The sequence below is a fragment of the Dermacentor albipictus genome, chromosome 2 (assembly GCF_038994185.2).
Source record: "Dermacentor albipictus isolate Rhodes 1998 colony chromosome 2, USDA_Dalb.pri_finalv2, whole genome shotgun sequence".
NCBI classification, from domain to species: domain Eukaryota; kingdom Metazoa; phylum Arthropoda; class Arachnida; order Ixodida; family Ixodidae; genus Dermacentor; species Dermacentor albipictus.
The window spans coordinates 118,982,266-118,994,954 of NC_091822.1; the positions used below are offsets into that span (position 1 = coordinate 118,982,266).

A 12,689-nucleotide genomic window follows, 5' to 3' on the forward strand; every position below is an offset into this window, starting at 1 on the left:
GCTTTATGTGCTGTCTGCTTCTTGTGTTTATGAAAGTGCCTGAAGCTTCAGCACCACCATTGCCACCACTATGGAGGCACCTGAAGCTGTCACCACCACTAACACCGCTACCACTGCACTAACTAGGAGCATGGTATAGAGGAAGACATCAATACGAGGCTGCAATTCGGCTCTCTGATTGCTCTCTCGCTTCCTCTTTGCAGGAGGTGTGCAGCTCTGCCCGAGATCTGCTGAGCGAAACAGCTGAGGCAGAGGAAGGCACGGAGGAAGGGCACAAGGCCAAATGGGTACAGCTTGTCGTGGACCTGGCGCTTAGCATGCTGTCCATGCAAAGCCTGCACGTGCGTGCCATCGCCACGGCTGCATTTGCACTCCTTCACAACCAGCTGTCCGACGAGTCACTGGCCTTGCTGCTTGATGTGAGTTTGTGTGCTGGCAGTCCAATGTAGCACAATCACTTGCTTGACATCAACTTTCTTGTCTTGCGCAACCCGTTAGTGATGACGTTAGGTGGGCCTAAAGTTGTTTGTATAGATTAGAGCAGATATGGATGGGTGCTGCATACTAATTCATATGTGCAAACTTCGTTATGAGCCATTGGCATCCGTCAGAAAGCGTTACCTTAGGACTGTAGCCAGCCTTGTTGACGGACTCACAAGGATCATTTTTATTGCATTATGGTCGACTGGAAAAAAGACTTTTGAGAACCTCAACTCCTATATCGTGCATAACTTGCGTCAACATCTCATGCTGCTGCTGATTGTTGTGGTTTGAATCTTGGCCACCACCTCATGCTGATGGCGCAGATTTCAAAGATGCACATGTATTTAGATATAGGTGAATGCTGAGGAACCCCAGGTGGCCAAAATTTATGCAGAGTCCTCCATTACGGTGTCTCACACAGTCCAAGTGCTGTGAGAGAATGGCAGCAAACCAGACCCCATTGGAAATTTCAGTTATACAGTATACACTCTTGCAGTTGTTAAGTGCCGCCATTTTCCCACAAGAATTTTCATATTGGTTCATTGTTAGAGGAGACAGTAGGATAAACTGAAATGTTTTGTTGCTGTGCTGCCTGGAGGCAAGCTTCACTGCCAGTGTACACCCTGTCCCTTCGTTTCGACTAGCATCTACGAACATTTCTTCCTTGCCTTCTCCAATGCTGGACCTGAGGGGCTTCGACACATTACGTCATGAGCTCTGTCTCTTACCTTTTTTTTCTCTGCTCCCTCCCCCCCAACTCACACACATTTTTTTCTTGCGGCACAGTGCACTTTCGTCAGCTGTCTTGAGAGGAAAGGCGCACAGGCTTTCCTTTGAAATTTAAGCAGTTTTCATGCTGCGTAGTGGTTTTATACTTTGTAGGCATGATTGTCAGCGGGTGATCTATGTGCTTGCTGTGCTTGTCTGTTTGCGATGCTCAAGCTTGGTGACAGGCCCTTTAAACTCAATTAATCGATTATCTCTTGGCCTTACTTCTGTTATCATTCTTCTTTCCTTTTCTCATTTCCACTTCAGCCCATGCCAAGCATCAGGCCGGAGCTTTATGCATTGGGCTGATCTCCTAGCTTTCTTTGAAATAAATTTTCTCTCTCTTGTGAAAGTCACTTAAAGCAATGTGAGAAGCTTTGTTTGAGAGATTTTTGCTTCAGCAAAAATCGGCAATTGTGAGAAAAGCTTCTGTAGTAGATTAGCTCAAGCCACTTCAGCTTTCAACATGGTGGCTGTTCTAAAAATTGGGATAGTTCACGTTAATTATGTGGTGGGTGAGGAGGGTTAGAAGTTGAAGCACACCCTTTCATTGGGTCTCCAATTGAAAGACTAAGTTGAACATTTGAACAGTTTGTATTTAACAGACATAAAGAAATGGAAACTGCCATAAAATTGTTTGTAATATTGATGGCCCACTGCCTTCTACAAGTTCATGAACAGCATCAGTATAGTTGTTTCAAGCGTGATTTGTAACCAGTTGTCCGGTGTGCACATGAGAAAATTACTAGGGATGTGCAAACATACGAAAATTTCAAATGCCATTAGATAATGTATTTTTAATGTTCGTATTCAATTTGGAAACTAGGCATTCAAAAATTTTCGAATATTCGGTTGGGTACGAATATTCGGAACAAATTGAACATATTGCTGGCTGTGCAGAAGAAGACACAGTTATTAGCGTTTGTTTATATCTAATCGAAGAATAAGGCGTCTGATGTTGTGTTGAATCTGATGACAGTTTCGTGCTACTAGCGAAATTTTGCCTGTAAAACTCACTCAGCCTCTGAATGTCTAAGATATGCAAAAAAGCCAGCCGCTGAGTAGCAAGAGGTACAGTGTTTCGCACAGTGAGAGTGTACTTAGAGCGGAACGAAAGTGGGTAGGGTTGACGGCGCAAAAGAATCCAACTGCAATAGGAAGGCTCTTTCTGGGCCGATGCTCTGCAGCGATGCCCATCCACGCGGCGTGACTGTGCAAATATGCCAGCTCGCAACTGCATTCTCATGTCGCGCCTCCGTGCAACGTGTCGCGTGCCTGTCACAGCATTTAAGATAAGGACAATGGTGGATCTGCTAACCGCAGTGCGCGCCCGAGCGAGAATACACGTCGTCTGATTTTGTGACAATTTCGTGCTGCTGGCGCAATTTCGCCTGTGAAATGTGCTCTGCCACTGCAAGCTGAAGCTGTGCAAAAAAGCCTGCCTATCACTAGCAAGATGCACATTATTATTATTTTTTTTTATGTCCCTTTGTAGTACAGATCTCGCAGGTAACGGGTGTTCCGCGATGGGCATTACCACGATGCCTGCACACATCGCAGTGTACAAAAGGCCCTATTCCAACCGAGTATGAATGCATTTCACAGGCTTACTTAGACTTATAATGAAAACTTCTTTTTACCCGCAATGGAAGATGCCTTTCCTCTTCTTCCTGTAGTATATAATGTAGTGAACCTCGCATTATATTGGTGGTTGTGCTATGTTCTTGCAAATGCAGTACCTTGACAACAGTGAGTCAGTCAGATGTCCCGCACTGAAGGAAAGCAACAGAAGCAGCTTGCTGCACAAGCTTGGCTGCAGAAGACCTGCTTGCATGTGGCACAAAACATAGGAAAATGGAAAGACAATATTCTTGGCAGCTTGGCTGCAGAAGACCTGCTTGCATGTGGCACAAAACATAGGAAAATGGAAAGACAATATTCTTGGCAGTTATTTTATAAGCAACACCCATAACAAACAGTACAGTGCAACATTGTTTCTGTTAGGTGTGAGTGCAGCCCTTTCCTTGCTCGTTATGGTTACTTCTGTAGCCCCAATTCCCACAACCTGAGCTTATTGCTTGACAGCAAACGCGATGAGTGACAGCTGGCACAGGGTCAAATGCCTCTGCATTTATGGGCCTTTGATTTGGTGTTGTATAATAAGGCAGAGGTTGGTGAGAACACACAGCTAGTGAGAATCACTCAATTTTCCAAGTTAACTAGAGTGAAATACACAATCTTTGAGTATAATGGCTTACTAGTCCAATTTTTTTGCTATTCACAATGCAATTGCAATGTTCCAACATGTTAAAACAACCAAACGTCCTAATAAATGCATGTGCATATCAGTATTTGATATTCTACTCAATATTTGAAGCTGAGTTTTGTATTCGATTCATATTAGAAAATTTTGATATTCGCCGATCCCTAAAAATGACAAATGCTGGAATCATCAGTGTACATGCAAATTTTGTTGTGCAACAAATTTATGGCACATGTTTCCGTTCATTGTTTCTATGCAGGTCTTTTCTCCGAAAAAAAGCGGTGATGAGAAGCAAGAAGAAGACAGTGATGCTGATGATGAAATGGATGATGGTGGTTGGTGGCTACATTATTTATTTTAAGCAGAGCATTCTTTGCGAACTGCTCCATCATTTGACAACTCATCGTCGTTCTCATTGTGAAGTGTCTCAGCGAGTAGAAGCTGTCGTACCTCTAGCCACAAGAACAGATTTTGTCGTGATGCTTTGTGTGCTTCCACCAATGAGAGTGGAGAGTTCAGTCATATGGCACAAAGCTTGGCTCCCTGCAACACCACCTGATGCTGTTGCCCTCCGTGCATCACGGATGGCTGGTGATAAACGTGCCATGCAGTTCCAGCTGGCAGTGACTCTGGCACTGTACCAAACTGGTTATCTTTGAACAGTGCCAGGAATGCTTTCAGCTGTATACTTCAATGTATAATATTCAAAGACATGCAAAATCTCATGAAGATTGTACATAGTATCACTGGAAATGATCACTCGAGCATATAGCCTCTGAATAAAACTGACATTTTCTCCGCGAAGTATGCCATGACTGTTATGGGCAGGTTACAGAATGTGTCTGTCACCAAGAATCGCTGCATGTTTCTTATTGTGACTTGTCGTTTTGCCTCATTGGCTAATGAAAGCTTTGGTGGTACCGATTTCCATAGTGCGTGGGATCTGCTATTTTTGTCCTGGAGGAGTGCTCTGATCTGTCCTAGGGCTAGTACTCTTCCAGTTTAGCCCACTGGTTGCAGATGCAAAGAGTGCAATTTGAAAAAGGATGCAATTCTTGAACAGGGTAAATTTGTGTGTAATAGGAACAACTGTTGTCAAATATAGCTTTGTCACATTGGACAACTTAATGTAAATCCCTTGCTATGATCTGCTTGTTCATTTTAATGTAATAAATAGCTTGAGTTGGCAGCATTGCACGTATGCTGTGTTACGAAGTACAGGATCTTTGTTTAGGAAACTTATTCACCATGTAGGTGTTTAATTTTGAAGCTGTTGTTTCCAGAATCAACCTAGTACCAGGTGTTGTAAGCATCAAGAACATATGTTTGTCAGTGTATTAAAAACTGACGTTGCTCGTTGCAGAGAATGGTGCTCAAAGGGGAAGTTTAAAAGGATGTTTTGCGTTAACTGTTTCAAAAATTTTTTTATTGCAACCTGCAAGCAACGTTACAGGGTGACATATGCTCAGGATCACTTTTCTTTTTTCAGGTGCTGAAGATGGTGAGTTTGAGAGTGAAGAAAGTGATGAAGACAGTGATTTGGAGGATGAAGAGAATTGTAACTCAGATGAGGAACTGAGGTCAAGGCTAAGGGCAGCATTGGGAAATGCAGCTGCTGATGAGGAAGATTCGGTATGTTCCTTATGCTTTATTTCTTTACAGTAAAAGCTTGTCAATTCACAACTCGTTAATTCGAAATTTGGATGATTCGAACAAGTCGCTGCGGTCTGTCCAACACTGTATTGAAAGCAATGTGTAATGCATCCTGCTAATTCACACTGAAATCCGCTCCACCACTGATCATTTGGATTTCGTTCCATAGTGGATGGGACGAATGCTAGTGCACGGGAGCACGTTAGCAACACGTAGCGTGAGCGCACAGGCGCGCACGCTACGTCAGACTGTTTATGCGCCTTAACCAATCTATTTTTTTTTCTCCGACTTTCATTAGTTCAAATTTTGTGTAATTCGAATTTTCGTAGCATCCCCGTAGAATTCGAATGAACGAGCTTTTACTGTATTGCTCAAGTTTAAACCATTGTGCCTGTAGGCCTCACTGCAGCGCACTGCTGTCTCGGTGTCAAGGTTCAGGGACAGATATGTCTTATCGCTTACAATTATCACTGTGCTGTAGGATTTCAAGCACGAACCCATTTTGTCGTGCATTGAATATATAGGAACTGTTGGTATTCTGGGCGTGCATTTGAAATTTGTGTTGCTCTGCAAAACTTCTTTCTTTAGTGTTTTAAATTTTTGTTTCTTTAATGAGTGACGTTAAGGAGTAGCACCTCATATGAATTTTATTGCACTTCTTTCAGAGTGCTGAGGAGGTTGTGCCAACGGATGAGCAGATGTTTGAGCTGGACGGGGCCATTGCGGAAGCATTCCGAGGTAGACTACGGCCTGCCAACAAAGAGAAGAGCAAGGAACGGACAGTCGGGATTCATTTTCAGACCAGGTAGGCAGACATTCTTCACCCGGTGTTCCTTTGCGCTGAATGGTGGCACTCATTAAAAGCACTGGCTTGCAAATTCGGCGGTCATCGGAGGAGTGCACCTCGAGCATTTTTCAGTTGGAGAGAATGTAGAGGTGCATCGGGTCAGGCTGTTTGCTGCTAGGCATTCAGTGCTTCCCGACTCGTACACTTGCAGGGATATATACAGCAGACCCTAATATGTTTTTCTTGGGGCTTTTATGTGTGTGTGTGTGCATGTGTATGTGCACGTGCATGTTTGTGCTCTCTCTCTTTCTCTCAGTAGCTGGGAAATGTGTGAAGCAAGCATGGGATTAAACCCAAACACTATTCCACTTGAAGAAAAACTAGAACAACTTTATCACTTCTATTTCTGGCCATGGAGAGTACAATTGTACACACTAAAAAGAGCTATTAAATTTTATTTCACTTATAAATTAGTTGGTATCTTGGCTAACTAATTGTTAATTGGTTTGCTGAGCTACCCACAACTGAAGGTAACTTTCACTCTAGCATGTCAGAAAAGCTGCGTGCATGAAGTTTTCTTTGCTTAAGTAAGTATTATGGAGGTACAAAACTTGGCATACAAAAAATAATAGATTGGGCTTACTAGGGTTAAATATTAAACAGACACCAGCCAGCGTCTCTACCTAAAAACGATTTACCTTGAAGTTTACTGAAAGTTCAAAAAAATTCCTGATTCCCGATAGCAGTTTTGAATGTATTCCTCACCTCAGACATGACTGCACCTTTCCTATTTGTGTAAGATTTAATTGTGGCAGCCTGAATGTCTCTTAAGTACATGGTGCAGGGCATATACTTGAGATTTCATTAACATTTTCTTGCTTACGTGAGAAGGTACATTGCACATTTTTGTGATTTCGCATTAAATTTACACTGTGTTATGCAAAAACACAATGACATGCCAATGTCATTAATATGTGGGGTCTGCATGCATATACTACCCAAGAACACACATGGATGGGTAATGTATAATCAGAGTTCTACCGTAACAGAAAACTTGCAGGTTTGTCCGTGTACTTAAATGCGCATTGGTGGTGGTCAGACTTAACTAGAAACAATGTACCGGTGCTGCTTAAGGCTGTGGTGGTGCATGCGGAACACAAGCACAGTGCCAGATGAAATATAACCTTGCAAGCACACAGGTTGCAAATAAACCTTCTGCTACAATGGCATGAGTACTTCCAATTTTGAGGCCCCTGCAAGCAATTTGCAAGGTGAATTGGGCGAGATGAAATCTACAATTTAATCAAATGTAACTGCCAAAAAAGCTAACAGTCACAAAAGCTGCGGAGGGCATGGTGGAATTCAGGGGTTTGGTTTACAAAGCAGCTGTGATTTCTGTGCTTATGAGCAGAAAGTTGATTCAGGCCAGGTCATAATACATCATTTGGATTATTAATGATTTTTAATGCCAAACACTGCGAATTTGTACACACAGGTTGTTAGATATGGAGCTGTTTCCTGCGATTACCTCGAGTTCCCCAGACCACATCGGATTGCAGCACAGCTAATTGAGGAATGCAGAAGCAGGAACGCGCATTCCAGAGGAGCGGCCGAGCAAACAAGTTTAAGGCAACAAGTTCACGTGCCAACAAGTTCGCGCGCCGCCGGGATTAGCAGGTGGGCCTCCGACAATGGAGCATGAGCAGCCCTCCCCTTCTCCTCGTTAGAAGTGCATTGCCAGTCTGCGAGGCAAGACCGCAGAGAGCCGCCAGGTGTGACACCGCGACACGGGCGCCTACCATTGGCTGAAAGTGGCGTCATCGCAGCGGACTCTCCCATTGGTCAAACATGACGTGACTTGCAGTGCTCGAAGGGTTTATAAGAAGCCTTCCAGAGGGACCTGAGCATTCTGGGATATGCCCTGATTCCCTGATTCACCTCTCTCGAACTTCTTACCGCGGGCCGCAGTGCCCGAATTGCTGCCGGCCCGTAATGACTGTACGTCTGATACTTGTCGCTCACCTCCCTGTACATAATGTAGAATAAATCCTCCCAAGTTTGGGTTTTCCATCCCGACGTCCGTCCCCCAACCCCTACATCTGGTTGGCAGCGGTAGGATCGCCTCCGAATGCATCAGCTGGTGGCAGCGCTACGGATCAACCTTCATCGAGAGAGATACTAAGGAACCGGGAAGAGCGAAGAAGAGAGAGCCTTCGTCGAAAGAGGTCCGAAGAAACTGGGAGTAGCGAAGAAGGAGCGAGCCTTCGACCCAGGGAGTCCGGAGGAACCGGAAACAGCGGACGAATGAACCGGATGGCAGGGTGCTGCAACCGTAAGTGAGCGCGTGGTTTTTTTCCTTATGATTCGCCAGACTCAAAGGTTGTGTGTTCAATTTTGATAGTTCTGGGAATCGGGAATTTGTTGCATTGTGTGTTTGCACAAATTAATTAAGGAAAACAGTTTTAACCACCTGTTGGGGCAGCTGCCATGGATCTTAGAAGGTTGACGAGGTTAGACTTGTTGTTGGTGTGCGACGATTTGGGAGTTGAGGCGGACGAACGCCAGCCATCATAAAGGCGATTAACGATAGTGGCAATGATGGCAAAAGCATTGAGCTTGCTTGGGAAGTGATACAGGAGCCACGGGAGCGAGAGCGTCGTGTACGTTTGCGAGAGCGTCGTGAGCTTAGGAGTGAGCGTCAGCGTGAAGAACGCGAGAATGAACGGAAGCATGAGCTTCAAGAACTTACTCTTAGGTGTGAGCATCACGGACGTGAGAATGAACGCGAACGCGAGTATCAGGAACGTAAGCATGAGCGTGAGCAAAAGTATGAGAGAGAGAAGGCAGCACTGATCAAAGAGATACAGTATTGTGATCAGTTATTGGCACAGAGACAACGGCTGTCTGAGAATTCTGTACGTAGTACAGAGCGAAAGAATGAGGCAGCATCGAGCGGATTTTCGCCAGAAGCCGACGAGAAGAGTAGTGCCTGTGAGATTAGCTGCAGATTCATAAGTAAAGGGAAAAGGCTAGCTGCTAACGATGCCTTAGTGGCAATAGAGGCCGTTAAAGGCCAGAGTGAGAGCGACGAGGTGCTGTGCCAACAGATGACTGTGGAGACAGCTAGGCCAGCTGCGAACAAATTGGCACAGTTACCGCGTGTGTGTGTCGCTGGTAAGGTTAGCGAGGTTGCTAGCGAGGAAAAGGGTACTGTTGACCAGACAGAAGCGAGCACCCATGTAGAGCCAGATGTGCGTGCAGAAATGAAGTGCGAGCTGGACGATGCAGTTGAGAATAGTTCTCGGGGTGGCGAGCTCCGTAGCTCACGAGAGAACAACTGCATTGTTCAGGGATCGGTGCGGCTCTCCGCCAGTCTAGATGGCCTAGATAGGGATGATTCAGTTAATAATCATTCGGACTGTGCGCGTGAGACAGCGATCGATACCGACGGGCTGTGTGCCGATGCACAGCGTGAGCTGGGCAATGTAGTAGAGGGCAGTTCGCAAGAGTGCGAGTTGTCTTACTCGAGTAAAGCCTGCTGCATTGTGCCAGAGTCGGTTGAGCTGTCCGCCAGTCGAGGCAGAGCGAGTGTTGATTTAAGTGAGAATCACTCAGACTGTGCGGGTAAGAGACCGATCCGGGCCGACGAAATGTGTACCGGCCAGCACGAGGCACGAGAAGGCGACATGAAGGCGAGTGCAAAGAGAAAGCGCCGTAAAAAGAAGCGCAGTAAAAACCGAAAGTCGGTAACTAATGAGGCGCCGCCAAAGATAGCGAGAAACCCAAATGGGCAGGGCGCGAGGAAGAAGGTGCGGTCGTCACGGACGATGTTGACGCATCCTAAACGTTCGAGCCACAGGTCAAAGGGGGACCGCGAAGAATGTTCTGCACGGACGCGGACAGAGGGCACGAGGCAGTTAAGCTCCTCGTCGTTCCGTAGTTCTTTTCACAGCTCAGCGTGCAGTTCGAAGAAACGCAAGGTGGCAGGACGAGACCAGGTGGGGAGTAGCGACGCGGTCAATCGAGTTTGTGTTGAAAGCGGGGCGCGAGGACGCAAATTGGCAGGAGACCGTAACGTCTTGGGGGAGCTGATAGTTAGTCAGCCCTTTTGTTGTTCCCTGGCAGCCAGAGTAGCTTTCAGACCACGCCCACCTCGAGTTAGACTCAAAGTATGAGTCAGTCAAAAACGTTTGAAACGGGAGGCCAAGAGCCCTTCCGTAGAAATGAAGTGTGTTGTTTTTATTTTTGAGCGTCGGAAAATTTCGCGATTTGAGACTAGGTTTTCTTTCAAAATGTAAAGGTATGAGCTTTGTTTGTGTTTTCGTTTGAGAAGCTCGAGATTTGAAAGATGTGTTTTAAGTAAACATGTTGTCTCGCGAGATGCTCATTAATAAGTAGATAGGCTTTTTTTTGTGTGTGTGAGTAACCTGAGGGTCAAGGTTATTGTTGAGAGGCCTATCGTAACGCGCGTGTGTTTTATTTAACCTTCTTTCTTTTTAAGTGTTTTTGAATTTTAAGGTTAAGCGCGTAGATTTTCAGTGAGTGCATGATTTGCACTGAGAGGCGTTCTTAGTTCCATTAGCGCGTGTCCTGTGTGGACGGAAGGAAGCAGATTTATGACTGGGTTGCTAGTGTGTGTTGAGGGCAGCCGTATTCTGACTTCTTTAGTGAACGTGCGTGGAAAGAGTTAGTAGAGGACGCATCATTTTAAGAGTTCTGCGGAGTGTGTAAGTCCCGCGAGTTTAATTCTTCGTTTATGTCACGTGTCCTGTAGGACTTTCAGGGAAGAAACGTGAGTAAGCGTGAATGCAAAGTTTGCCTACAACGCAAGTACGCGTTCTGTTTAGTGACCACAAGGCTAGTGCGCTTGTGATTACGTACTTGTGAGGTTGACCAGATTGTTCAGTGGCACCAATACGTGCGATAAGTACGCCACTGCGATAGATTGGAAACATGCTGTTCGTGTAGTTAGGCCACTTAAGTTATGTTCGACTGTTTTCATTTGTTGTTTGCATCGTCAACGACATTTTGTTTTGCAACAACAATAGTACTCTGGTCTTGTCGGCACTCGAGGAGAAATGGATAGCTGTTTGGAAGGGTGGTTGGAACTGTTTTGTCAAAATTGGGGAACTAAAAGATCAGGGTTGATTTTGACTCAGTAATAGCCTGGCGAGTCAGGGGTGAAGAGCCTGCGCTTACGCGTGGTGCAGCGCTGTGTTGTTTGGTTTGTTTGACTATGTTCTCCAGGGCCCAGGATCCCGAGGGTTGTCAAACGAGGCTCGACCCCAGTACCCTGCAGCTTCTTTCAGCGTTCCTCATGGCCAGCGAATTGAGTTCACCGGCCATTCAGAACTACCGGGGCGAGGACGAGCTGTTAGATATGGAGCTGTTTCCTGCGATTACTTCGAGTTCCCCAGACCACATCGGATTGCAGCACAGCTAATTGAGGAATGCAGAAGCAGGAACGCGCATTCCAGAGGAGCGGCCGAGCAAACAAGTTTAAGGCAACAAGTTCACGTGCCAACAAGTTCGCGCGCCGCCGGGATTAGCAGGTGGGCCTCCGACAATGGAGCATGAGCAGCCCTCCCCTTCTCCTCGTTAGAAGTGCATTGCCAGTCTGCGAGGCAAGACCGCAGAGAGCCGCCAGGTGTGACACCGCGACACGGGCGCCTACCATTGGCTGAAAGTGGCGTCATCGCAGCGGACTCTCCCATTGGTCAAACATGACGTGACTTGCAGTGCTCGAAGGGTTTATAAGAAGCCTTCCAGAGGGACCTGAGCATTCTGGGATATGCCCTGATTCCCTGATTCACCTCTCTCGAACTTCTTACCGCGGGCCGCAGCGTCCGAGTTGCTGCCGGCCCGTAATGACTGTACGTCTGATACTTGTCGCTCACCTCCCTGTACATAATGTAGAATAAATCCCTCCCAAGTTTTGGGTTTCCATCCCGAAGTCCGTCCTCAACCCCTACAAGGTACAGTGAGAACAGAAAGACTAGATGGAATTGAAACCAATCCCATGAAGCAGGAGCAAATTTGCAGTGGCCAATTCTGCCAGCACCAGCTACTATCTAGAAAATCAAATTCTTTCTAGGATAAAGAGAATAATGATGGAAAACTCACACGCTCATAATCATCACTCAGCATCGCTGCTGCTTCGACGATCGCTGTCTCACAAACATTACTTGGAACCCTGTCTCAAACAACCGGTCGTCTTCGGTGCCGAGATCTCGTAGTGGCCCTCCCAGTTTTGCATCACCTATACTTCGTTTCATACATTCCAGGTAATACTAACCCCCGTATTCAGAAATGCTCTTCAACTTTAAGCCTATGCTTGACTTTATATAAACGGTGCCTGGTGCGAACACGCCTAAGACGCTCATTGCATATTCTTTAGTGCGGTCATGACAGGCGTCATTTAAATCAAGTCGAGCGTGGGCTTCACATTAAGATGCATTTACGAATACAGGGGTTAGACTTCCCTCACTGCTTGCATATATGACCAAAAAATAGCGCGTCAGCTATGAAAAAAAGATATGGATATGAGTCAAATATGCTTCTATATATCGAAATATGATGTATTTATTACATCAAACACTTCATAGATCTGAACCTCTTTACCACAAAACGAGTGGTTTGACATGTTTCTGCGACCAGCAGCAGCAGGGCATAACTGGCTCTCGCGACGAAGACATAGTGCACTACATACTGGAAGCACAAAGGTGCATGGATAAT

General features: G+C 45.8%; 1 protein-coding gene across 1 annotated transcript in view; it reads left to right on the forward strand.

Annotated features, from left to right (window-relative positions):
- Positions 1–12,689, forward strand: part of LOC135918894 (myb-binding protein 1A-like protein) — a 68,468-nt gene that overhangs the window by 34,876 nt on the left and 20,903 nt on the right. The window contains exons 17-20 of the mRNA XM_065452578.2: positions 204–419; positions 3,774–3,849; positions 5,004–5,146; positions 5,833–5,972. Coding sequence (XP_065308650.1) covers positions 204–419; positions 3,774–3,849; positions 5,004–5,146; positions 5,833–5,972 — 575 coding nt within the window. The remainder of the gene's footprint in view (positions 1–203; positions 420–3,773; positions 3,850–5,003; positions 5,147–5,832; positions 5,973–12,689) is intronic.